The sequence below is a fragment of the Martes martes genome (assembly GCF_963455335.1).
Source record: "Martes martes genome assembly, chromosome: 1".
Taxonomy (NCBI): domain Eukaryota; kingdom Metazoa; phylum Chordata; class Mammalia; order Carnivora; family Mustelidae; genus Martes; species Martes martes.
Genome location: NC_137888.1, coordinates 14872937 through 14899037, shown reverse-complemented (window position 1 = coordinate 14899037; position 26101 = coordinate 14872937). Strand labels below are relative to the sequence as shown.

The 26101-nt window shown below is 36.6% G+C and overlaps 1 protein-coding gene across 3 annotated transcripts in view; it reads right to left on the bottom strand.

Annotated features, from left to right (window-relative positions):
- Positions 1–26101, bottom strand: part of GRIK1 (glutamate ionotropic receptor kainate type subunit 1) — a gene marked incomplete at both ends in the record, with an annotated part of 384593 nt that overhangs the window by 10413 nt on the left and 348079 nt on the right. For 2 of the 3 annotated variants that reach the window (XM_080810092.1, XM_080810093.1), the window contains 3 exons: positions 6843–7093; positions 12078–12303; positions 24569–24786. In XM_080810092.1, coding sequence (XP_080666218.1) covers positions 6843–7093; positions 12078–12303; positions 24569–24786 — 695 coding nt within the window. Of the gene's footprint in view, positions 1–5373; positions 5524–6842; positions 7094–12077; positions 12304–24568; positions 24787–26101 lie in introns of those variants that run through there. The other variant, XM_080810094.1, reaches the window with a different exon arrangement.

The window sequence follows — 26101 nt, the reverse complement described above, 5'->3', positions numbered from 1 at the left end:
TACAGACAAAGTGATCAGGGTACCATTTTTTTTTTTTTTTTGAGTTGAAATATCCGAATGTTTGAATTATAAGCACTTCAGTTAAAAAATTGGATAGGAAGAAAACTGACCCTACTACCTTAAACTTAGTGGATAAATGGAACAACAACAGTAACTTCTTTACATCACTCAGGTCTTACTCATTATTTTTATGTGTATCTGGATGTGTATGTTGTGATATGGAGACATGGTGGTATTGTGCAATTTGTCCAATTAGCCCTATTTGGGTTGTCAATTACAAAGCTCAGATTCTGTAGCATGTGAAACTACACAGAACATTTTGTTTTCTATCACAAAAATGTTCTTATTTGTGCAAATAGAATTTATTTGAAAATTTAAAGGAGAATCCCATTTTCCATGATATCAGTCTCTATGGAGAGGATTTTGAAAACAAAAATGATTTTAATATGCTTGTGCATCTGTGCATATAAAATTCCATAACTATGGGAAGCATAATGAGATGGTTCCTAAAGGCAAGTTAAAACTGCAGCATCAAGCAGAAATTTTTCATCATCTATAAGAGTTAATTAATAATGCCATTTGGCACATTCAGATGTGCAGAAAATAGTGCAAGAAGTAAGAATGCTTTGCTTTCCTTTTGCTTTTCAAGGCCAGGCTACTTTTAAATTGCTTACTGGGAAATAGACCTTATAGTGTAAAGGGTTATGGGCTTGGAAACTAATTTGGAATCATTGTTTTGCTGCTTTGCCATAGATGGCTTACATAGAACATTATATAGTGCTAGTCAAATGCAGTAAGGTATTTGGAAATAATTTTGGGGAAAGGTTTAACTATATGATCTAGCTGAATTTCATAAGAACATTATCTCTACCCACCATGTGTTCCTTAGGTAGTTCCAATTTTGCTGAAAAAACCCTAAAATAATTCAGGTTATAATTTTAGTCTAAGACAAAATCAGCTTTTATTTTTTTTCTTATTATTATTACATTGGCTTATAAACAGGCTTGTCAGGAACCAGATTAGACAACATTCTGGGCTCCATAGTTCTTGATGTACTTGTTCAATCTTTTATATCTTTCTGCTTTCTTGCTAACTTGAAACAATCCTCCTTCAGGTATAATCCTCAGAAAAACTGCCAGTGTTAATAAAATCTCACTCTTACCATTTAATTTGAAGTCAAATTGCTGCATTCTATCTAGCTCCATTTTTAAAAATTATTAGAACTATTTTGCTGCATTTTATATGAAATCTCTTTTACATTCATTCACTTGTTTTAGTTGTGGCTCTGGACCAAGAAACATTCCTCATTCTATGCAAGTGCATTTTAGCTCTCTGAAGACATTGTTCATGCCTTCCACGGATTGTCTCTTCTTTAAGCTAAGCATCCCAGCCATCTAGCTTTAAAGAAAACTCATGCATACCAACAGTTTTAAACACTTGTATTTAAGACTGTTGGGGAAAAAACTCATGTAAGAAAAGCTATTTTACAAACCTCTTGTACCGAAGATAGTTTTAATAAAACCTCATGTACATGACCTAATTTTGGAGAAAACTGCTATATTTAAGCTAATTTTTATGAAAACTAATGTGCAAAGTAGTTTTAATCATTCACTTCCAGATTTTGTTAAAAATGCCTGTTCCTGGATTACAATCCCTGAGAAGGAATCTATGGGGATAAAACCTATAATCAGTATTTTAAGTAATTTCCCTGGGTGATTCTGAGGTACACCAAAGTCTGAGAACTAATGATGTGAAAACAGAGTTTGGAAATTTTTTTTTCATGTTCAAGCCCCGCCCCCCATTTTTTTCCCTAAATCTCACTAAAATGAAATGGCCCTTGGTGGGGTCACTGTGGTCTCAGTGGTTATTTACTTGATATTAAGAACTGGTTATCTAGGGCACGTATGGAAGGAGAAAGAAGAGAGTGTAAGGAACCTATATTTCTGAAATGTATGGAGGTCCTTGGGGAAAAAGGATGCAGAGACCAATTAAACTTCTGATTTGATCATTTGGCGTAGGCTTAGCTCCTATAACTAAATATGAAGGTTGTCAATTGAATATAGTGAAATTTTTATCTCAAAGATGTGCAGTTTCTTTTTCCATTCTCTCTAGAGAGTGTCTATTGAACATTGAACGCCAAATACGTGCTGTATATCTTGCTTAGAATTAGTGGTCATACCTCTAAAATCAATCAGTAAACATCAGTGACTTACTGAGTGCCAATTATATGCATATAATGCTTTAGATCTCTACTACATGATAGAATCAACTGGTTATCTTAAAAAAAAAAAAAAGCTATTGTCCTGCCTCCATTCCAGAATAATCAAAATAGAATTTCTAGAGATAAGGTTCAAAACTTCTACTAGATCCTCATGTATTGTTGATTTGGGTCCTTCTCTTGAGTGCAATGAAATTGCCCTTGATTTTTAATGCTTGTGTAAGGAAATATGGTTTCAAGTATAGTTTGAACCTCTAAACTGGAAAACTTCCTTTCCAAACTGACTTTGTATTAAGTTTCATGGTAAACTGTACTTACTGTCCACCTGACCAGAGAATAATACTTAATTTCTCTATAAGGAAATAACATCTGCTAACCAGTATCTTTTAACAGGATTCTTATAAATGATCTCATTTTCTATGCTATGATATTATTTCTTTTAATTCTCCTAGTAAATATAGGTCAACAGATTACCTTCAATTTACAACCGAGGAAATTGAAGCTCAGAGAAATTAAAAATTACCCCCCAAACCAAAACTCTTGTTTATTAAATGGCAGTTATGTGACGGGCATGGCTAATGTGTTGTGTACATTATCAGTGGATGAGATACCCACCATCATACCAATGTTCCCTAGAGTATGATCTGTAGAACAATGGTCTGTCAAGATGCTTTTGGGGAAAAATAAATTCTGTTATCTAATAAGCATGGGAATACTGAATACTTTCCAATCTTGTTGAAAATTCCCAATGCACACACACACAAAAAAGATAATTCCCAAAGCATTATAGCATATTAAACACCCTGAGATATCATGTGGTAAAGGAATGTTTAGAATAATGCTCCATGGTTTCCTTGATCAGGAAAATCTTATTTGGGTAACAGTTTCCAATGGGACCCATTGTGAAGGACACTCCTTCAAATATAACCTTATGATGTAGAAATTATGTCCTGGTGTTACATATTAAGAAACCAAGGCTCTAAGAAATTCAGTCACTTGTCTATGATCATTCAGCATGTGGCTATACTAAAACCTGCACCTAAATTTGATTGATTTTGAAAATTCTCTTCTGATTCTAAAATCTAGGACTCCAGGCTGCAGACTAGTATCTATTTCTCTGTTAGTAAAGCTGAAATAAAATTGTTGAAAGGATTAACTGTAATGCTGTATCTTTTCACATATCCCAAGACATTTTGAAAACTGAAAAATAGCATATAAATATCAGGAATAGGTAAGATACAGATTAAAGTGGCACACAAATATTAATTTTATCCAAACCTCTGAGTTACAATTTTAAAAGATAGTCTCTGTAGAAAAGTGAATTTTGTTATTACTAGTCTTGATCATCTAAACTTCATCAATCACCCTTATAATTTTTTGGTAACATCTTTGATTTATTAAATAGCTCTTGGAATATAAGCTTATATAATTTGTGATTTCTATGTACAGAATCAATGAATTATGAATAATAAAATATTTATTCTAACACCTGACTCTATTGATTATGAAGATGCAAATTCTGACCTAGGACAAATTCTGGTGCTTTTGCTTCAATAATAGTAAATAAACGTTGGTGTAACTTATAGATATTATCTTAAAAGTACATTTATTTAAAGAAGAAAGCAAGACTGAGAAACAATCAGGGCAGAAGTCAACTTTCCTAAACATGCTTTACTAGAGAAATATAATGTTGACTAGGGAGACCTGTGGTTCAAAATTTGAAACCCACTTAAAGCTAAGCAAAGAGAAGGCAAAATGCTACATGATTGCACTTTACTTCTGAGAAATATGTTTTGGGGGCTAAATTCATACGTCAAAAGGTAATCCCATTAAAGAGAACAAAGACCAACTTGATCCATATTGAGGGGATATGAAAGGCGTCTTCAATTCCCCTACACACGGTGAAGAGGAAAAGAAGCTCAGAGGGACAGCAGATATCCTTCATAAGAACAAATTAAGTATGCAGCTGGTTTTCTATGTCACCAAGCTGAGACGGAGTGGGAATTATTTACAACATTTTGAATGCAGGTGTAAAATAAATCTCCAGAGATCTGGAATGTGTGTGGAAATTCTTTCCTCTGTTTATTTTCTCCTCCTTGCCCTTCTCCCCAGTACACTTGGAATGAATTGATAATGACTAAGGGTCCAGAGAAGTGAGTGTGAAAGTGGTAATACTCAGAAAAGATTGCCATGAGGGCAGCCACTCTATTCTGTGTGAGTAGGAAGGGAATAAAATAACGTCTTGTGAAAAGATGTTTGTCAATGCAGAGTGAGAGTGAGTAAGTGGAAAATAGAAGATTTTATGCATTAGTTCCTAGTTTAGGATCTTCTTTGGAGCTTGCAAGAAATAATCTGTAACATGAAAAAAAAAATCACAGTCCTTTAGAGACTCTGAACATACTATGATCTGAACCTACAGAGGATTGTCAAGTGAATGTTACAGGATAATGATAATGAATTTCTACCCAGAGATCATTCTTGACTGTGTTGTGCCTTCCTGAGTGATGTTCAATTTAGCTAAGGCTCTTCTGTGACGCCAGAGGTTTCAAGTTTATTTTTCATTTTCTGGATCAAGTTTTTCAACTTTTAAAATCCAAGACATCTTTGAGTCTTTATGTAAATAATACAGTTTAAATAGTGGAATCATTTTGAGTTGAACATCAGCATTCTTACGGAGTTACTACAAAAAGATAGGGCTTGGGTAGTTTGAACATGTGGATCTACAGAACATAAGGGACAGGGAGAGGGAAAGAGGAGAAAAAAAGTCCACAAAGATGAAAACAATTCCACAATATTTGCATTTTGTTTTTATGCTTTGCACTGTTGGAAGTCTGGATCTACTTTTTCATGAGGAAAGACTTGCTTATTTTTAATGCATGAATATAGAACTAAGATAACCATTGTCTTGATGGTATAGCAGATTCTGGAAAATACACATATCTTGGGAGTTTATTTACCCCTAATACACCTCAATTTCAACACAGAACTCACATCTGTTCTCAGTGCATTGAATTCAATGTCTAGAGTCCATGAGTTTTGCTATCTTAAAGGGATAGGGAATTGTGGCTATTTATGCTTAGTAGATACAGATATCATCAACAACACCAATTAGCAGAAACAATCTCTACTGGGCATACTTTTTTTCCTTTAACTGATTACACAGTATGAACTGAGGACTGTGTCCGAATCCCTCTCTCCTCTCGAATTAATTTGCCACATTCTAAATCCGTAGATAAAGTGGTTCCAGAAGTAGAGTTGGTTGGATGGGTTTGCTTACACTGCAGTCCATAAAAGAAACAAAAAGCCTTGCATGCAAAAGAAATGAGAAAAATATAGAAAAAATGAATAAATCAGAAGCAAAAATGAATGTTTAAATGAAAATTTAAATAAAATGAAGCTGGCAATTATGAGAAGCACATTAAAGCATAACATATACAAGCTTTTATTTTTCAAATTAGTTGCATAAAACAAGACACCTCAAGAGTAAATTGAAAGTTAAAACAAAGCAAACAGTCCATTTTCCCCTTTAAGCAAAGATAGTTTTCTCTAACAAGAAAGGGGTGCTTAATGTTCTCACAATTGACTTGTAATTGTGGGAAAGTTTTCATGGTAAAACCAGGTTATAATCAATCACTCCCAGCTTTGTCTGTAAGGAGAGTGGGACAACTATGGGATTATTAATCAGAACAGGCTACATAATTTGTGGGGTCCAGTACAAAGTGAAAATGTGGAACCCCATTATTAAAAATTATTAATTTCAGGACAGTGACAACTGAGCATTAAACTAGCTCTGTTAATAATTGTTTATAGCCTCAAGATTTTAACAGTAACATTAAATTGAATGGGTGGCCTAATGTACGACAATTGGCATGAGCTTTGTACTTTGTTTATTCTAGTATGCTTATGAAGGAATTCTCTTTAATACAATCATCTTATTCAGGATGGTGTAAGTTCCTGGTATGATTTCTATCAAAAATAGAAGTGACAGGCAAAAATGATCAACTACTGAAATCCACTATAATCCTAAATACGATTTGGAAACATAAAGTCTCTAATATGTTTTGTTGTCACTCTGTATAATTTAACATATTCCTGGGCCCCCCAAAATTGGTGAATTATCCTTCTACAAATCATATTTCAAGAGAGGTAAACGCTCAGTTACAAAATACTACATTTATATCTTTATGTAAATTGCTTTGCATTAGTACATGTGCTCAGCATCTAGACTTAAAGAAAGGATGGTAACATTTCTCTCAAATATCTTTTTATAACTTTTCCAATTTTGAATTTATTTCTTGCTTGCTTTATCTAGGTTTTCTATCTTAAGAGCAAATAACTGTCCAAGAAATTAACTGAGTTTGGAATTTTTGCACTGCCATTCCAAATAGTGCTAATTGGATTTAGTATATAAGGCGCTTCCTTCTTCTCATTAATAAATGATGGGGCTACAATGCCAGGAGCACCTGGCAGGGATTCAATAGCTCTTTGCTCTAACTCAGAAATGGCTCTTCTGGGCATCTAATTCAATAGACTGTTACCAAAAAGGGCAGGCATCTTTAAACTCCCAAATTTAAGACAGATAATGCAAACTAAAACTACCTAGTCTTAGAAAGTGATGACTCACCTGTTCAATATCATTGTTTTTCCGGGATTTGTATATGAATTCCCCAATGGCTACAAATACAGAAAGGACCAGTCCAGCAGCCAGAACAATGAAGATGCCCCCAATATTTTCTACTCCCAGAGCACTGGCCTCTTTGTTGTCCTCCTCGGGGCAGCCATTCCCCCGCCACCACTTCTCTTTCATCATATGCAGCTTGCCCTCTTCTTGTAACTGAAGAATAGCAATAGTGATTTTATCCCGGTAGGGAGAGCCTGTAAGGAAGGTCATTGGGATATTTGTCACCAAAAGGTTGACGATGTCAAGAAGGATTATTGTCTTAAAGGTAACAACTTTATGGCTGTTGGGAAACCCCAATCCACACACTGACTGGCAAAGGGCATAGAGGTTGAATTCTATACTTTGAAGGCTCTAAGGAATTGGAAAGTGCATAGCTGACGTGCCGAGATTAACACTTGCTCAGACTGTCAGTTCCTTTTATTTATTTATTTTTTTAAATTTTATTTATTTATTTGACAGAGATCACAAGTAGATGGAGAGGCAGGTAAAGAGAGAGAGGAGGAGGCAGGCTCCCTGCTGAGCAGAGAGGCCCATGTGGGGCTCGATCCCAGGACCCTGGGAACTTGACCTGAGCTGAAGGCAGAGGCTTTAACCCGCTGAGCCACCCAGGCGCCCCTGTCTGTTCCTTTTAAGCAAGGAAAAGCTGAGCTGGGAATTCTGTGACATCCCCCTGCTTCTGGTGAGCTTCCCATAAATCTTTTCCTACGTTGGTAGATTTCACTGTTTAGATTCTGTTTTTTCTCAGTTGTCTAACATTGTGACAGCCTGGATAGACAGTCACCAGTGCCATCTTATCTTCTTCCTAGGGCAGCACCTAGACATTTCCCAGTTCCAGACCTATCTCACATTCTCCCAACATCATCCTCTACTTTCTCTCTCCATTTCCCCAAATATACAGTAGGAAGGAAAAGACTTCAAGTCACTAGGGATAATGGAACCACCAAATGGAAGGAGTATGGGTACCAGGATGACTGCATGAAACAGTCTCTCTTTCAGTGCACACTGGACCATGGCAAGGTCAATAAACAAACATTTATGGTGTAAGCCACTTGAACATAGCAGATGTTGGTTATAGTAATTAGTCCATACTGACTAATATACTTAGTAACATACTATTAAGATTAGGTTTGAAATACTTCAAAGGTTCTAAAAATTCCACTAGGTTTGGAAAATTTGCAAAGACTTCACTGATATCTATTAGGCTCAATCTTCTAGTAATGTCACTGAACTTTTAATTATGTTAGGGTTAGATAGTACTGACATCTGTCTGTAGCCATAACTTGCCCAGTACTGGCTTCTGATGCCAGTTAACGCAAAAGAAGATTTTAAAAGATGGTAAGATGCGTTTACTCAATTTCTTGTTGGATGCTAAGAATTTTTGTTGGTATTTATTCTACTCAGTAGAAAGGTAGTATACCCTCACTCTTTCTGTTGGAAACTTTAAATAGTTCTTCTTGGTAGAAATAAAAAAAATGCAAAAATCAAACAGAAAATAGAAAAATGGTCATCTTAGAACCAAAAGAGATCTTAAAAATCATATAGACCAGTCCATATATTTTAGCCTTGAAGAAATTTAGAATGTGAAAGTATGAGTAAAAGTACTAGTTACTGGCAAGGACTTAACTCATTTCCTCTTACTTCTTACCTAGTGTTATTTCCCTGAAAGCTGCTTGCTCTACCCCACAACCTGCCCCTATTCCTGTCTTCAGCCTCCACATACACAAACCTTATGTTCTGTGGTATGCTTTATGTCAGAAAAGCAGAAGGTTAACATTGTGGCATGTGTCATTTTTCTTTCTTCCCTCCCAAAACTTCCTAAAGTGATCGTCAGTACTCAAAATCAAGTTTAAAAGAAGGGCAAAATGTTTTGGGGTTAGATTGTGGCTTGTCAATTAGAAGAATAGATTATTTTGGTGAGAAAATGACTCTTGTAAGCCAAATTAGAAGATACTGGCTGCTTGCTTAAACACCCCCAGAATAATGGTTAGTGTCAAAATTAGCATCATTAACATACCCATAGCATGTGAGCAATTAAGTGAACGAGGAGAGCTTTGCTTTAATGTACAAGAAAATGCTTTGAAGAGCATTAAGAATGATTCTTATGGTGGTGGTTGCTGCTGTAATCATAGCAGTATACACAGTGGGCACTCAATAAATGTTGACTGACGCTCTCCTTCTGCCTTCAGGCTACACAATACCTGAAACATTTCAGACAGACGGGGATCGGATCTCCATTTAAAGTTGTTCTCTAAGGAAGGTAATTTCCAGCCTCTTGGTAACCTGTTTAAGCTGTAACTGCTCTCATTCCCTTGAAGTTGTATTTTTAAATCCCTTAGGAGGCACATTTCCAGAGCTTCTGTCCTGAGAGTCTCAGAGAAGCAAAGTTTTCAATTTTGTGTTGTGACTGAGCCAACTTTGCCAATCTTTGACCACAGGAAAGAGTTTCGCTCCTTCAGGGAGTCAGGGAGGGCAAGACCAGAATTGTGTGGAGAATTTTTTTGTGTCTGAATATATGCTAGCTTCAGTCTTCTTGTTGTTGTTTAAGTGGACTGAGTGACACCAGAAGTGATTTATTACAAGTCACTTGAAAAAATATATATGTATACACACAGATCTTTCTGAATAGCAACTGAGCTTTCTTGAAGAGTCAATTCATCATAGAAGAAACATCTCACAAATTTATCCAACAGCTGTATTCCCAATGGATGTATCCTCTCTGAGGTCTGCCATCTGTTACAATTATTCCTTCATTGTTTTTTGTTTAAAAGCCTGACAGGTTTATAACCAGTATGAAGAATTCCTGGAGTGTATTTCTTTTCATCTAGGGAAGGGGAAGAGCTCTTCAACTTTGGAACTTGTGTGTCTGAGTATGGATGAGGCTGGAAAAAAGTAGACTGCATTGGAACACTCAAATCTCTATATCATATAATATACAATGCAGTGATACTTGTTGAGCTTCGTTTACATGAGGGCAAAGTCATTTTCAAATTGCTGCATTAATTTAGGACTGTTGCAGAAAGAAGCCCCTTGCTTCCTTTCCATTGTCCCTACTCCCAAACTTTAACTTTAGTGTTATATTCATTCATTAGAAGAAATGTTCATTAAAGGTATCATAGTAAAGTACAAATATTCTCAGAAGGAATGATACACAATGCTATTTTCTCTCATCGTTACCAGATAGGAAATTTGGTGAACAAGGAGTAGTGTTGAAGGTGATCAAGGTGGGCTTATGAGGTGGAAGATAAAATGAGGAAAGCGCAGTTTTCAACTCTATAATTTAATCTAAACATAGTTCTATTAAGGAACCACAGTTGCTCCTCTGAGAAGATGTAGAATATAACAAAATCAACCTTAGGGTCTTGATTTTGAAGATTCAGGTAAAGGCAACCCACTCCTAGTACTTTTGTCTGACTTTTGGTCCATTTAACTAAAATCAGCAGTTGTGGGATATAAAAAAAAAATAGCATCTGTCTAACGCTCCTCATGCCTATTATGGAAAATGAGGTGACAGAGGTTGGTTAGGGAGATAGTAGATTGTTTTACAAAAAGAGTCATAGCATTCTTTTAATTAGTGTCTAACAATCCCACTGAGCCTCCTGCAGAACATGTTCACTTAATCAAAGGAGAGTTTACCAGTTGGGGGAAAAATATATATATATATACATATACACTTAACTAGCAATATTGGTATTTTCATCAGGGAAAGTTACTGAAAATAAAGGGAAAAGAAAGTAGTTATAGGTTCCCCAACTCAATCATTTTTCAGATTTATTTAGAATTCATTCTTGATAACAATAGTAATAATAATAATAATTAAGTTTATTTCTCCATAGTATACATTTCTAACAACAGCTAGACAGCAAGGAATCAAATTGGTTGTGTATTCATAATACAAGGTAAAGAAAGTTGATCTTTATCTGGTTAATTAAATTAATATTGATCAAAATTTGAATATAAGATATGTAGTCTTTTTTAAATGAATTTGGGACTAAATGTTCTAACATTTTGGACAGTCCACCTAAAATCTGATTTTTTAAAATGAAAAATGGAACATTTAACAAACTTGTATTCAAAATCCTGCATATGCAATTGACTAGCCTGAGAGACAACTGCCCCCTTTGAATGACCACATAGTCTCTAAGTTTCCATAGTTGCTACCATTCCCTATGGGTTTCTCAAGCAAACACGTTTATTCAGTTATGGTGTCTCCTTAGCATCTGTAAGCATTTGTGTTTGTGATCTCTGTTTAATGTTGAGGGTTGAACTGGACAATCTGCTTCAAACAACAAAAATAATAATATAAATAAGCAAAACTAATCTATCTTGGATCCTTAATAATATGACTTGATTGTAACCAAGATATCTGCTTATTAGACTATCCAGTGGTCTAAGGTGGTCCCTGATTTCTCTTCTTTGGAAATCTTACCACAAAATTACTAATCATTCACTTGAGAAAAGCAGATTACCACCATATCCAAATCTTATATGGTACAGTTTTTCTATAGAGCGAGAGCTCATAATTGTTCCTTAAATACAGAACACAGTTCTATGTATTAGGAATGCAAGAAAACCTTGTTATATGGGTCTGTATGCCTGCAGGGCAATAATATCCCTAGGGAAAGCAGTAGCATGAAATACAGAAATAGCAATATTTGGAGGTTTTAGATAGTTATCCTTGATTGTATCTAACATATTGTCAAAGAATTATAATTTAATCTTCATCTTTCTTCTTTTATAGATAAAGAATTCTAACCTTTCAACTTTCAGCATCTATATGCACAATTAATTTTGATATATTCCAATATAATTTAAGATAGAATAACTAGATAGGCATGTATAGGTACTGAAGACAATAATGTCAAGAGGATTATTCAGGAAGATATTCTTTTAAAGATATTTTTTGAGAGTAAAATAATAAAGATGATACACTCAACCTGATATGTAATGGTAGAGTTTGAAAGAAACAGTGGTTTGAAAGTTCATTAAGTTAAATATCTGGGAATTGTCAATTCAAAACATGCCTCTGACCTATATGGATGTTTCCCTTATTGATTAGTCCACCAGAGGTATTATGGAACTTCTCAGAGTGTGGAGTAGATATCTCTGAGTTTACTCCCTTCTATCCTTCATAACTGACATTGCCCATCTCAGTCTTGGCTCATGCCTTGCCTCTCTTACCGATAGGTGTTCCCACTCCATAACCTTTGGAGTCAATGAGACCCCCAATCTGAGTGAGGTTGCAGTTTCTCTGCGTCACATACTCAATGCTGGTGGACTCCATCAGCAGGGCGTAGTCAGTGGTGAGTACTCGCTGGATTCCTTCATCACTATTTTTAACCAGGGCAGTCTGTTGCCTGCTGCTCATAAAAGCCCACATCTTCTCATAGGTGGATATCTTTGATTTCTGCAGGGAAAGAAAGAACACCCACCAGCAGAGGAGTGCTGAGAAAATGGTCCTAAAGCTACTCAAGATCCCAGTGGTCCAAATAGTACAGAGTCTCTCTTTTCAGAGAGAAAATCCATCAGTATAGTGGATCCCTGGACTTCAGTTTGGTAGTTGAGAAGAGCCCAATTACTACAGGAAAACACTGGAAGTTCTGAGGCAGCTATGGAGAAAAAGGAGGAGATCTTGCCGATTAACAGTGTAAGATATTGGCTCAAAGTCCTTATGTTGCTTTCTGTTAGGGAAAAAAGAACACTGGTATCGATGACAGCATTTACCTAATGGACTGTGGTCACTAAGAACAAATCCTCAAGGCATACTGGGCTAAGGAATGACTAGCTCACTCCAGGACTCTACTCATCAACTCCATTCCCCTTCATCCCCTCAACTTCAGCAGGCACTGTTTTACTATTTTCTGGTATGTATGTTTCTGGACCTGATACAGCATGGCTTTGCTGGGGGCAGCCCCAAGATAAATCACATGCCATTGCTGCTTTGTTTATGAAAAAACTTCCATTCATTCGTATCTTTTCTGGAAAACTTAGAATACAAATGTTCTTTTCAAGTTGAAATTCAGATCAGAAAATTCTTCATACTGTACTTATATGCTTTTTAATGTACATACTAAATTTTAATTGCAACTATATTTTAGAAAATGAGGGCTGAATATTTCATTTCAAAGTGTTCTGTGATGTTGTCTTTCCCCTTATTCTTCAGCTTTTTGATAGATTCAATAATAAACCATAAATATGATGCTTATGATATCTGCATCTATACATTCCATTATCTCATTATCATACTTTCTTTGTTAAAGTATGCTGCCTTAGTTTTCATATTGCTTGGGTATGGATTTTCTATTCTTTTGAGTAATGATTTATGATTAGGCATTTTACATTTTACTCTGTAATTTCCATATTTTTCCATTTTTTTCTGAATTTGTCTTCATTTGCATCAACACTCCCCTCCATTTATTTTGAAAATGAAAGACATTATGGAAATTACTGATAATTCTGAACTAATTCCTGCCCCCACACATGAGACAGCTTCTTTGGCAGGCATCGGGTCTATCATCTTAGGAGTGCAGAGAAGCTTTAAACATGATTTGGGGCCATAAGCAATAAATGAAATACCTGTGGAATCAACTCTGGCGTGGTTATTCATTCTCAAGTGTTCCTGGGGGCTCAGTTAATTCCTAACTCTATTTAGGACCTGGGTTAATGCTGTAGGCTTTATGCGTTAAGGGAGGACAGATGGCTTTATTTTGGATTGTTAGGCATTTGAAGATCCCCCTGAGAAAGGTCTTGTGAGACAAACAACAATACAATAAACAGTACCTTATAGATACTGGTATTTTATGGAACCCATTTTTTCATGATTAGGCCCCTGTGAATTACTCCTAAACCCCAGAGATATCTGCAAATTGGAGCTCATGTGTCCATAACAAAGGCATGTTTTTTGGGATCAGGGTCAATGTCTCATTTGGTGTGTGATTTCAACCTCTAAGAGATGGATCATGCTAAATTTGTAATAAAGAACTACTTGAAGAAGTACAGGGATGTCAGTCTGTCTTTTGGTAGTAAATGCACAGCTGGGAAAAATTTTCCTCCTTCAGGAAACTATGTTAAGTGAAAATAGTTTTTTTAGAAGTATGAAATTTTAAAGTTGTCACAGACTTTAGAAATTTACTCATTCAAGCCGCTGTTTTCACAGGGGAGGAAATTTTGGTATAGAAGTTTTGGAGACTTCATCAAAGTCACAGAACTAGTCAGTAGCGGAGCTAATACAGGACCCCAGGACTCCTGACATCTAATTCAATGCTCTTTCCACTGGACCATGATGATCCAGGGGAAGCGGATGTCCTTATTGCCAAATCTCCTCTGAGGTTGATTTTAATCTTATTTTCTCTGCTTGTAACACTCTAACTTAAATTCACGGATTTATGTTATCCCCTGAAGAAGTCTGCTATTTTGTATCATGTTAACACAAACTTAGAGTCAGCCTCCACATTAAAAAATCCCATGACGGGGCGCCTGGGTGGCTCAGTGGGTTAAGCCGCTGCCTTCGCCTCAGGTCATGATCTCAGGGTCCTGAGATCGAGTCCCACATCAGGCTCTCTGCTCAACAGGGAGCCTGCTTCCCCCTCTCTCTCTGCCTGCCTCTCTGTCTACTGTGATCTCTCTCTGTCAAATAAATAAATAAAATCTTTAAAAAAATCCCATGAAACATCTATTTTTAATCATACTTAACTTTTATTAAAAATGAATGTTATAAATAGTTAGAAAACTGGATTTTTAGTTTAAGGAAGTTAAGGACAAAACGAAGTAAATTATGAGTTCATTCATGGTAAATGGACGAGTGTGGGGAGTCCAGGACTTGAAGGACATGGAGGGAGATGAAAAGATTCAACTCAAAACCTACAAGCCTGTCATTGAGCCCCATCAGGTATGTTCTCAAATTATCTGATGTGGGGGGTTGTCTAATTTCTCAGTACATGAAAGACCCATCTATGGTCTTACTACATGTAGCTAGCATGCGGCTTGTATAACATGTGGCTCACCAAGAGAACTCAACAGCCCTCAAAGTCATCTATCTACACTCAAGGCATCTACCAATCATGTACCACAATATTTATGAACAAAAATTCTCAACTTCTACTCTCAATTTCTTTTCTTGTCTCATCACAGCTTGGTAACACCATTTCTCCCAGCTTGGTAACACCATTTCTCCCGAGTTGGCATGTTCTTCACAACACAATAGGCATAGTGATGTTCTATGGAGCTGGAGGTCATGGATTTAATTCAACCATATCTACTTCTTTCTTCTCAGGGTAGAAGGTTGTTCCTGACCTGAACTCCCTATGGTGCCAGAGGGGAAGTCTAGCTGGTATGGACTCCTTTGAAGTGTCGAGGGCAGAACTGGTTCCCAGTAAGAAAACTACCACTTGGTAGAGGACTTGGTCAAGTTGAAGATATAGGAAACAATCTAAATTTCTTTGACGCCCCTCTTGCCATTCTTGATGCGGCTTAATGACGGTAAACAAAATGGAGAGAATAGCACCCTTCGGCTTCCAGCTAAAATTCCCTTTCATTATTTAGAAATTTTGCTTTTGTGGGACTCCATTGTATTCCACATTTGGAATTACAGACTATTTGAGAAGCTGAGGAGCGTAGATATACAGAAAGACTCCCAAAAGGTGGCTACAGAATAACTTTTTAACTATTAGAAATACCTCGGGGTGACTCAAGCACCTTAGGACACCGTCCGTTTTCCACCTTTGAAGCCTACAGAAAGAACTTCGTGGTCGGAAGAGTTTCCCTTAAGGATTCTTTAACCCCTACATTCCTTAAGGATTCTTTAACCCCTACATTCTATTCTCTGGACCAACTCCTTCATTTCACTTATGCAAGTCCTAACTTTGGAGACATGCAGAAGGTCACATTTGGTTAGTGAAAGAACCAGAACAGAATTAGGGTCTCTTTCCTCTTTACTTCTGAGTTCTGTCCATTGTCATACCCTGTTCTGCAATGTTTATTTTTGTTAGGTCAAAAAGTACCATTTTCGTACTAGTTAGGTTTATTTCTTTTTAACAGATTTTCCATTTTTAAGACACAAATCTTAGTAATTCTTAAACGAAACTATTTGAGTGACAGATATTTTTGTGCTTCTAAATCTTCTGGAGTCTCAGCTTGCTACATAGTTTTAATAATATATATTTAAAAAATAGAAACAGTGAATGCCTCTTGTTTCAATGAATATGTCAGAGGTTAATTGGAATATTTGTAAAGTGCTCTGAGTTTCTTAGCAAAAGTACTTAAAGCTGAAAAGTCTTATTTATTAAATCTGAAATTGTTTTTTTTTTTCCCAAATACTGCAAGAGCATCAGGTTTAGATAATTTCATTTTGCCTGGTTAAACCTGATTATGTGACTGTTCTGTTGCTGATGAAACACTGTTGGCAAAGATTAAGCATATTTTCATCTAAAATCTGTTATAAGGGAGTATTACTGTATCTCTATTTGATGACCGTCATTTATTTCTCTTTTTCCCCCTATAGTGTATGCAAGTTAAATACTCACTGGAAAATGATTTACAATGTGTCTGTGTTCAGTTAAAAAGTACTTATTGAAAATAGTAATAATCACCAGAACATGCAGTGTTTACTGTTTGCCAAGCACTGTTCTAAGCGCTTTGTGTATATTAATTCATTTAATCTTCAGAGTGATCATTTGAGAAAGATGTCATTTTTATGCCTCTTTTATATGTGAGAAATCAGAATGCCACATGAGGAAATGATAAAGCTCGGATTTGATTCCAGAAATCTGGCTTCAGGCTCTGTGTTCTTAACCAACAAGGAATCAGCTATTTGTTTCAATATACCAAGCAACAAACTCAGGGTTTCGCCAATGTTTTAACAGCTAAATTCTCTAAAGAAACAACTTTAGTAAGTGATGGTGCTATTTTTCTATGATAATCAGAACTGTTGCACCTCTTGTAGTCAACATCTAATATATGGCATAAAGTTAGGCAGATAACATACATAAAGTTAGGCAGCTTACATTTGTCTAGACAAAAAATTAGATCATATTTTCAAAAGTGTGGAACTTAGAAGGAAGTGTGGATATTGTTTCTATTTTTTTCCTTTAATGGCATTTTATATTTCATATAATTCTGTTGTTTGCTGTTGCAGGGTTTCTGCTATAACGTGTAAAACAGGTGTAAATTCTGTAGTGTAAGAGAGTCTTAAGACCAATAGAACCTCCATTTTATAGACATATCCCTCTAATATCTCATTTGTACTGAGAAAAGCAGGATTTATCACATTATTTCTTCAACCAGGTCATAGGGCTTCTACATTGGAGGTATATAATCTTATCACTTAGAATGAGCAATTGTGCAATTCTGCTTAAGACCAACATGTCTGAAAACTTTACATATAGATCCATGTTTATATATGATTATTTGTATATATATCCATAATCCCACATGCATACATACACACTGGGAATAAATTATTCATATTTAATCTTTGTTGTCTTATCAAAAATGCTATTATGAATATGGTGAATATAGCCATATTGAACAAATAAAATGCCAAAATAGTTACATTTTAAAATCTTCTAATTACTTTTTCTTTAGATAAATCCTGACTTAAGATGAATCTTAAAAATCAGTTAGAGACCTGGAAATCATCTAGGTAGAAATCCAAGCTTTTGAAACAGACACATCAGAGGTAATTTGCCTTTAAAATAATAATTTTAACTCATAATTTAAACATATTGTTTCATTAAATAATATATTCTCATGGAATTTTAAAAATATGATTTAATTTACAAAAATCCCTTTGAAAGAAGATCTCAGAAGAAAATATTTATACTTACAGTGAGGGCCTCTGTCTTTCAAATGTATGTAATATGATCATTGCAGTTGATTGTGCTCTTATCTTGAATTGATAGAAAGTTATGACATTTGCAGAATCTTCAAGGTTTTAAAAATTCATGTGCTCCCTTTGAAAAATTCCCTCAGTGAGATTTAAACACCTTTGCTAAAACATTTTTCATGCTTTTCTCCTGTCTAGAGTTAAAGATTTGTCCATTGTAGGCAATATACCAGGATTTGAAAAAGGTTAACTTTAATTGACCTCATGGATTTTTTTTTCCCAAACAGATACCTTTTTAACGTACGGGGACTTAACATTTTGGGTACTGGTGGTAAAATTAGCTGAATCTTTCAAACACAAGCTAATATCTTCTTATGTAGAGAAGTTTGAGAAATGTCTTTCATTTGGTGCTTCCTTGTATGACTATTTCTGTCTGAAACCTGTCTCCCCATAATGGCTCATTGCTTCAGTTCCAGTGGTGTGGTGCTCAATAACTTCCTTGAAATGTCTTTGGGGTTGATGACGGCTCCTAACCACTCCCTGGAAGGAGATTATAAAGGTTAGAGAGTCCCTTATTCCCATAGCCAGTCCAAAGTCCCTAGACCATGAAAGCAAGAAATGACAAGCCTGTTATGCTTTTTTTAAACCTATTTTATCCAAGTCTTTTTAGACTGAATCATGATATAGTCTGTGTAATCCTCTGGTTTGGGTCTGAGAGGACAGTGATGTGTTACAAGGCAAGCTTCTACTGAGAAACATTTCTTACATGAGTATTTGCTTCTGGCTCAGGAGGCCTTCTGATCACACCACTTCCTGTCTGTACAAGACATGCTCCTAAACTACCCGTTGCCTTGTGTTTAACAGGTCTGTGTGCATCTTTTCTCTTTATTGCTCTTCAGGTCTTTAGCGTTGCACACAATTTTATACCTGTCCCCCTCCTACCTCTTACAATGCCAACCTCATGTGCAATAACTAGAGCTATGACTGGAGATCCTAGAAAACATATAAACTGAAATGAGTCCTTCTGAACTACCTTACTCTGCTTCTCAGCTAAATTCTAAGGACAGCCTTACCATCTGGATGGCTATCTACCATCTGGAAATGGTTCCTCTGCAAACACCATGTATGTACCTAAGAAAGCTTCCAAAAACTAAGGTTTTTGTCTGGCCTCACCTCTGAAGGTCTTTGAGATCTTGGGCACAGGGACTCCCTCTGGATTCCTCCGCCCATTAGCAGAAGGCACACGTTCCAGAGATCACCGACAGTAAGAAAGTCGATCAAAGACCAACGTAGAGTTTTTTGTTTGTCTGTCTGTCTGTCTGTCTGTTTGTTTAAATCCACAGAGACTGAAAAGGTAGGAGTAATAGCTAGGGGTGAGTGTTGAATGCCATAGGTGATGACGTTGGTGGTGGAAATTATAAAAATATCTGACTTCCTGATTGTTTACAATTGGCCAAATGGTACTGTAAACACATGACCTATTTAGTCATTTATTCTTGAAAATAATCTTATGAGCTAGCTACTATCCTCAATAAACAGAAAAGGAAATCAAGGTGTGGAGCTCGAAGAACTTGCCAAGGTCTAGGTAGCTAATAAGTGGTTAAGTCAGAATTTGAAGGTGTGCTGTCTGGCTCTAGAGCGGGCGCTCTGAAGCACTTCACCATAACTTTTAAATCATATCCCAGCAACTGGTGTTAGGTGTATTTCCTGAGGAGACGGGCTGGTGTCCTCTATCTCTGAACAATGGACCAGCACCATTATCCTGTTTGGATGCTGGTTTGCAAGGGGCATTGGAAAATCCTCCTTATTCAGGCCTCAAAATGTTCTTAGACTTTGTATGACAATGCTTTCTTCAACTAGAAAAAAAAAATGGGACTTGCCAAATTGTCATCATAAAACTAGGGTTTTAGACTATTCCATTTATTCTGAAAGGTAATTAACAAATTACCTCAAGGAGAAAAATGAGAATTTTCACACTTTCCTAACTTCCTATGAGAGATGGAGAAACTAGTGTTTTAGTGCTCCATTATGAAAGGGAAGCTGCAGCTGGATGCCCTTGCTGTCAACTTAAGTCTAAAAGAGGAAGTAGGTTATGTCAACCTTGGGGAAGGTACACCCACGTTGTGTCCACAGCTTGGCCATGAACTGACTGACCTTTGTACTTCCTACAATGCTGGTGGTGGTCTGAGGGGTTTGGGAGGTCATGGAAAACCTTTACTGTTCGTGTTTTTGGAAAAATAGAACGAACTAAACAATTCTTCCGTAGACAGCTGAGAAACCAATATAGCTAATATCATAGTATTCGTTAGTACTATTCTTAGTGGAAAATAAAAGGGAGTTTGTTGAAAATTTCTCTTAAGTGAAGTGTCTTGAAGTTCTGAATTATTAAAACATTGACTTATAAAAAATTCCATTTGTTAATTGACAGCCTGACAAGGAGAAATAAAAGATCCCCTGATATTTGGAGAATTTCCTCACACATCTTCAACAGTCCCTGGATGGTTGATAAAAAATACCCTGCCTCTCTTTAACCTTGTCTTGGTAATTGGCCTAGTGGTAACTGAGACCCTTTGACCAAATGGGTATTATATCATCCACAGTGCTTAAGACTTTAAGACTCAAAGTGCTGATGACCTTGAGAAAATTTGATGCTTATAAAGCATCATTAGCCAAGTGACCTTGGCCACAAAACCAAGAGTTGTTCCTTTTTATATGGACAATATCAAATTCTAGCTGTCCATCTAAAGCCTAGTGAATGCATGTGGAATTGAATTTATGATTTAATCCTAGTTCTTTTGTGTAAATACAGTCCCTGATGACCAATATAGTTGTTCTATGTACAAATGACTCAGGGGAGGAAAACTGCTTCAGCCTCTCTTGTCTCAGACACATAGTACCTTGACCAGCTCTTGCTTAATCAATGTCAATTTATCCCCTCGGCCTTACCTGAATTCACATGGTAGTGCAATTTCGCCTGAGCTACTTTAAAAAATTAAACTTTGTTGTTGTTGCTTTTCATGTTGAAAATAAAATAAACCTAACCTGAAATCTAGGGTTGTGTTGTCTGCAAAAATAGAAAAGTCTAGGGAAAAAAGCCAATGGATTTTGATTACAATTTTAGTGAGCAACTTCTGGCCACACTTTTCAAAGAGGAACTTCTCTAAATGCTTGTGACTCAGAGACCAGATAGGAGGGACTGGTGAATTTTGTGTCTTCACGGATTTGGGTAATTTCTGTAGTTCTTTCTTTTTTGCTATTTCCTATTCCATAGCTGTAAAGACAATTTAGAATCAACTTGAAAGCAAAGAGACATGTTTTTACCATTTGGATGTTGCCAAAGGGATGGAGATGTATATATGTAACCCTCCCCCCGGGAACAAAAGCACTTCAAGTTACACTGTGTGTAATAAGGAAATGCTTCTTATTAGAAGTTTCCTTGTGGTTGTGTGGAGATGAGCAAATGGTTGTGGTTGATGACCCAACAATGGGTCAGAATGTGTGAGGACAGACTGGGAGAAGGTGGTTTTCTTTATTTATTCAATAGCCCAAGAGGATATTGTCTTTGATGAGGAGAGAGAGGGAGGGAAACCTGACCAGCACAGCAGAGGTGAAATGTTAATGAAGACCTGGCTCAGGACTGAGTTTTTTAACCATTAACTCCTGTCATTCAGTGACTCAAGGTGGAACTAACCTGAGAGCCAAAAGCCCGGAATGTTTCTTTCCCTTGTGGAATAATCCAGCTTAAAAACCCTGCCTATCCCTCTGAAGCTTTCTGTCGGCTTGCCTCCCTCAAGGGGAAAACTAAATCGGATTTAGTCCTTGTTCTCTTTTTTGCAAATAAATTCCTTCCTGATAAATAGGGTTGCCTGGCTGCAAGCTAACTTGTAAATTGAGGAACATGGAAACTGTGTCTCCTCCTGTGTGGGTCTCTATTATCCCTCCTGCTGCGGTCTGAATGTGTCCCCCCTCACATTCATATGATAATCTTTAACCCACAAAGATGCTGATATTAGGAAGTGAGGACTTTGGGAAGTGTTTAAGTCATAAGGATGGAACCTTTCTGAGTGGGATTAGTGCCTTATAAAAGAGGCTCTAGAGAGATCCCTTGCCCCTTCCGCCGTGTGAGGGTATAATGAAGAGTCTGTGACCTGTAACAGGGACCTCAGTTGACCATGCTGACACTCTGATCTCAGACTTCCAGCCCCCTGAAATGTGAGAAACACATGTCTGTGTTTTATAAGCTACGGGGTCTGGAGTATCTCAGGAGAGGAGTCAGAACCGACAAAGACGCGTGTTTACCTTCCTCCCTTTGTCCCTCCCTCCTCCGATGAATTCCATCTGTCTTAGAATTCATTACTGCATTTGTTCATCTTTTGAAACGTGTTCTCTGAGTGCCTACTATGTGCCAGGCATTGTTTTCGGTTCTGGGGATGTAATGGCAAACAAAACAGAGCAATTCTCTACCCTCAAGGAGCTTACCTTGTAGCACTCTGAAGTTTGGCTGGACCCTGGCTCCTCTACTGACAGCTTTGTAAGTATGGGGAAAGTTACTTAAAGGAGCTGTGCCTCATTTTCTTCCATATAAGGGGGTAATATTAGTCCTCATCTCAATGGGTCTTTATAAGGATCAGATGGGATAATATATGTAGAGCATTTACAGACGGAGTGTGTGGCCATGAGCCAGGGTCCTCCGCATGCTGGTATTCTCATTGCTGTTAGTACAACCATCACGTCCTTCCTCCCTGAGATGCTTATTGACTCATCATTTGCCTGGTGACCTGAGAGACCACTTTAATGTGTGCCTCATTTTCAGGGCCAAGGAGCAAGCAGGGGCCCTCTCTGAAGAGGCCCAGGGAGCAGAAGTTGTGAGAGTGGCACATGACTGTTGTAGGGAAATACACTATCCAACATACTGCAAAGGGTCCTGCTGGAAAAATGGGGACTGGTACCCTTGATATACAAGAGATGTGTCCAGAAACAGATCAAAATGAGGCTAAGCGGTGCTTTGTGAATACACGGCCTGTTCGCCCAGTAGCAAAGTCGGGTCTATCGCCTTTGCAACAGGCAGCCTCTGCCTCTTCTATCTTTGTAGTATACATCCAGAAGGTAGCAGATTCTTCTCTGCCTCTACTTACCTGCTTCCTGATACTTTAAAACTTTTTGATGCTGGTGAAAGGGGTAAATCATTTCAGATATTTTTTCAGACATACCCAATTCTACTTTGGCAGTGTCCGTTGGTCCTTTATGCCTTGCAGGTAACTTTTCTGGTTTCTGACAAGTATCATGATAGATTACTAGCTTGAGGTAACTTCTGTCTCTTCACACTATTGATTTTGCAAAAATCCAGGCTTTCATAAACTTGGATAGCCATATATTTAATGTCACTTGTCCTTAAAACAACACTTGTCTAGGGAACAATCACCACACTTTATACAGTTACTGAATCAATGATGTATTTCTTAAAGCTAAAAGAATGTTTAAAAATTATCTTTTTCTAACATAGGGGAAAAGCAAATCCTAACTTTTCATGTTACTCTGTTTTCAATAACCCTCTGGATTTTAAAACAGAGTAATTTTAAACAAAGTACTTAAAACAAAGTAATTTTTATTTATTAATCATTATTAATCGATAAATAAAATTTACTGCGTAGGTGGTACCTATTTTTGTGAACCAATACTGGTGTACAAAGAAGTGTTCCCATTTTTCCCACCCTTAGGTTTTTTGGTTCTAAATTAATATCCTTCATCAGTTTTTGTCTACTCAATCTTGAGGTGACAACTTCGTTTTTGGTTAGCTAGGTATGCAGCCTTGACACAGGTGTTTTTTTAGAGTTTATTTTGGTTGCACAACTATTTTTCTTCACATGAACAGTTAAAAGAAGGTTCTAATCCATCCCTGTCTAGCATCAATTTTGTGACTTTGAAAGATAATTTAGTTTCTGAAGATTTTGTTTTCTTCATTAGTAAAGTGAAGGGCTGACCTTCATGATCTCTAAGGTGTTTTTGCTATCTCTACAACTCCCTGGATCTTTTGAAATCCATCCCCCCAGCCCCGACCCCAGGGAGCTATTGTATCTGGCATTTCATAATAAAAGTACTAAGGCTTATTCCATAAGCAAGGCAGAAATCAGTTGCACTACTCTAAGTAAGTAATTAAAAAGACTTGAACAATGAAATACACTTGACAATAAAACTATACTGACTTTAACTTAATTCTCCTTTGGTGCTTTGGAAGGCACTCCTGGCTACTGGAAAGCTTCAGACCACTCTGGGGGCACTGTCCTCATGGGTGCAGATACAATATTTGACTGGCATCCCCGGGGATTTTTTTGTTGTTGTTGTTCTAAATCTCCAAATAAATTCCAGGATCAACACATTGATTTATTATCTGCCTCTATCTCATTAAATACAGAACATAAAGAACAAAACAAGGATATTCAAGTATTCTGTATTCTGATTATCAGAAATTCAGATTGAGGAATCTTTATTTTATGGGTTTCATGAATGAGTTATTCGTTAATGGGTGGTTGGGCTATGTTCAGAAAACAGCTTTTTTTTTTTTGTATTAAGGAAGAAAATACTGATCTGTGGATCTCAGTGCACTAAATTGGGACTAGAGGGGGCAGAGAAATTGCTTTATGCTGACTGCTGAGGGCGCATGCGTTCCTTATAACGGGAGTGTGCTGTTATAAGTTTAATTAAAAAAAACAAAACAAAACAAAACCGCCCACATCTTTTTTCTTTCTTTCTTTCTTTCTTTTTTTTTTTTTTTTTGGAGAGACTCTTTCATTCCACATTCCCCTCCCCTCTGTGTGAGAATACCTTTGAGAATACATTGTCAGTTTCTTACCTTGAAAAAGGTCATTGTTGATCCATCTCTGACCGCCCCATACTCTATCTTGGTTTGCTTTGCCAGATCATCGGCTGAATCTATGGGGGATTCCATTCTCTCTACTGTCAGGAAGGCAGCCAGATTGGCAGTGTAGGATGAAATGATGATTAAGGTGAAAAACCACCATATCCCTCCAACTATTCTGGTTGATAGAGCTTTGGGCATCAGCTCTGATCCTGTGATGGTATCACCAGAGTAAGAGTGTTAAACAGAGTTAAGAGAAGAGGGAAGACTCATAATTTGACACTAGTCTAGGGAGATAATGTATTTTTATGTCATAAACATTATAAAGCCATTAAGGACTCTTTTGTGTGTAGGAGAAATAGAAGGGTTTTTTGAAAATATAGCAACAGCTAAATGATCTTTTATCACTAATTACAACTATTGCTTAAAATATAATTTATCAACATTTGATGGTATTAAATTTTTTTTAACCCTGAGCTATTCCATGTCTAACATTTATGGAGTTAGTTTAATTGCTTAGATTTGGGTTTATTTGCTTGTTTTTGTTAAAAAGTCAATTCCAAGACCTTGGGGCTTTTACTAAACTATCTGATATGCATCTTATTGTGTGAAATAAAATGTTATCAGTCTTTGTGCAACTATGAAAGCTTTGAAACACTAACTTATTTTTGATTGAAGAATTTTTGATTTAAAGATTAAAGAATGTGAGAAACTTTTATAAAAGATTAACATATTATGCCATTTGTCCCATATGCTTTAATAAAACTTTAGGATTTTACAATCAAATGAAATAGGATAAAGCTACACTTGATAGTAGATAAATCAATTTCCATTGTTTTATGTCACTTTTAAAGTCAAAATTATTTTTGTCTAATGTATATTCTTGTATGACTGAGAAGAATATATTCACTGAAAAGCATACTGTTGTCATTTAAAGTGCTAATTTTTATTTTTATTTATTAAAAATAGCACAACGCAGGTGCCCCAAAGTGCTTGTTTTTTATTATACTTCAAAGACTGGCTATTTCTCAGGTGGAGAGGGGCCCTTCCTGGTAAACTTATATGTTTAGATGCCATCCGAATGTTTATTATTTGTAAAAGATAACATGGGGAGGCATGTAACATGTTTACCGAGAGACCCTTTCTCTCTTAAAAGAAAGGGTATATGGGCCAAGTTTACCAACACAAATGGTAAACATTTGTGAAAACTCTCCAGCTCAAAACTGTTGGTCAACCTGAACTATGCATTTAGTAGTAGAATTAGAAAGGGGCAGAAGGGGGGATGCAGGGTTCACTCCAATTGTACTCACTCATGGGTGGATTTTGGACTACTCTCCTTGCCTGAAATTCACCATGGCTTCTGTACTTAGCATTTCCTCCATGAACTTAGAGGCATGGTGAGTTTATATCATCAGTTAAAAAGGGGAAAATATAAAAATCTAAAAGGTGAAGTTCAGCTGGTAAAGTATCTGTTTTCAAAGATTCTTTCACTATTCTGATTGGATGTTTTGGAGTTTTGGAGTTAAT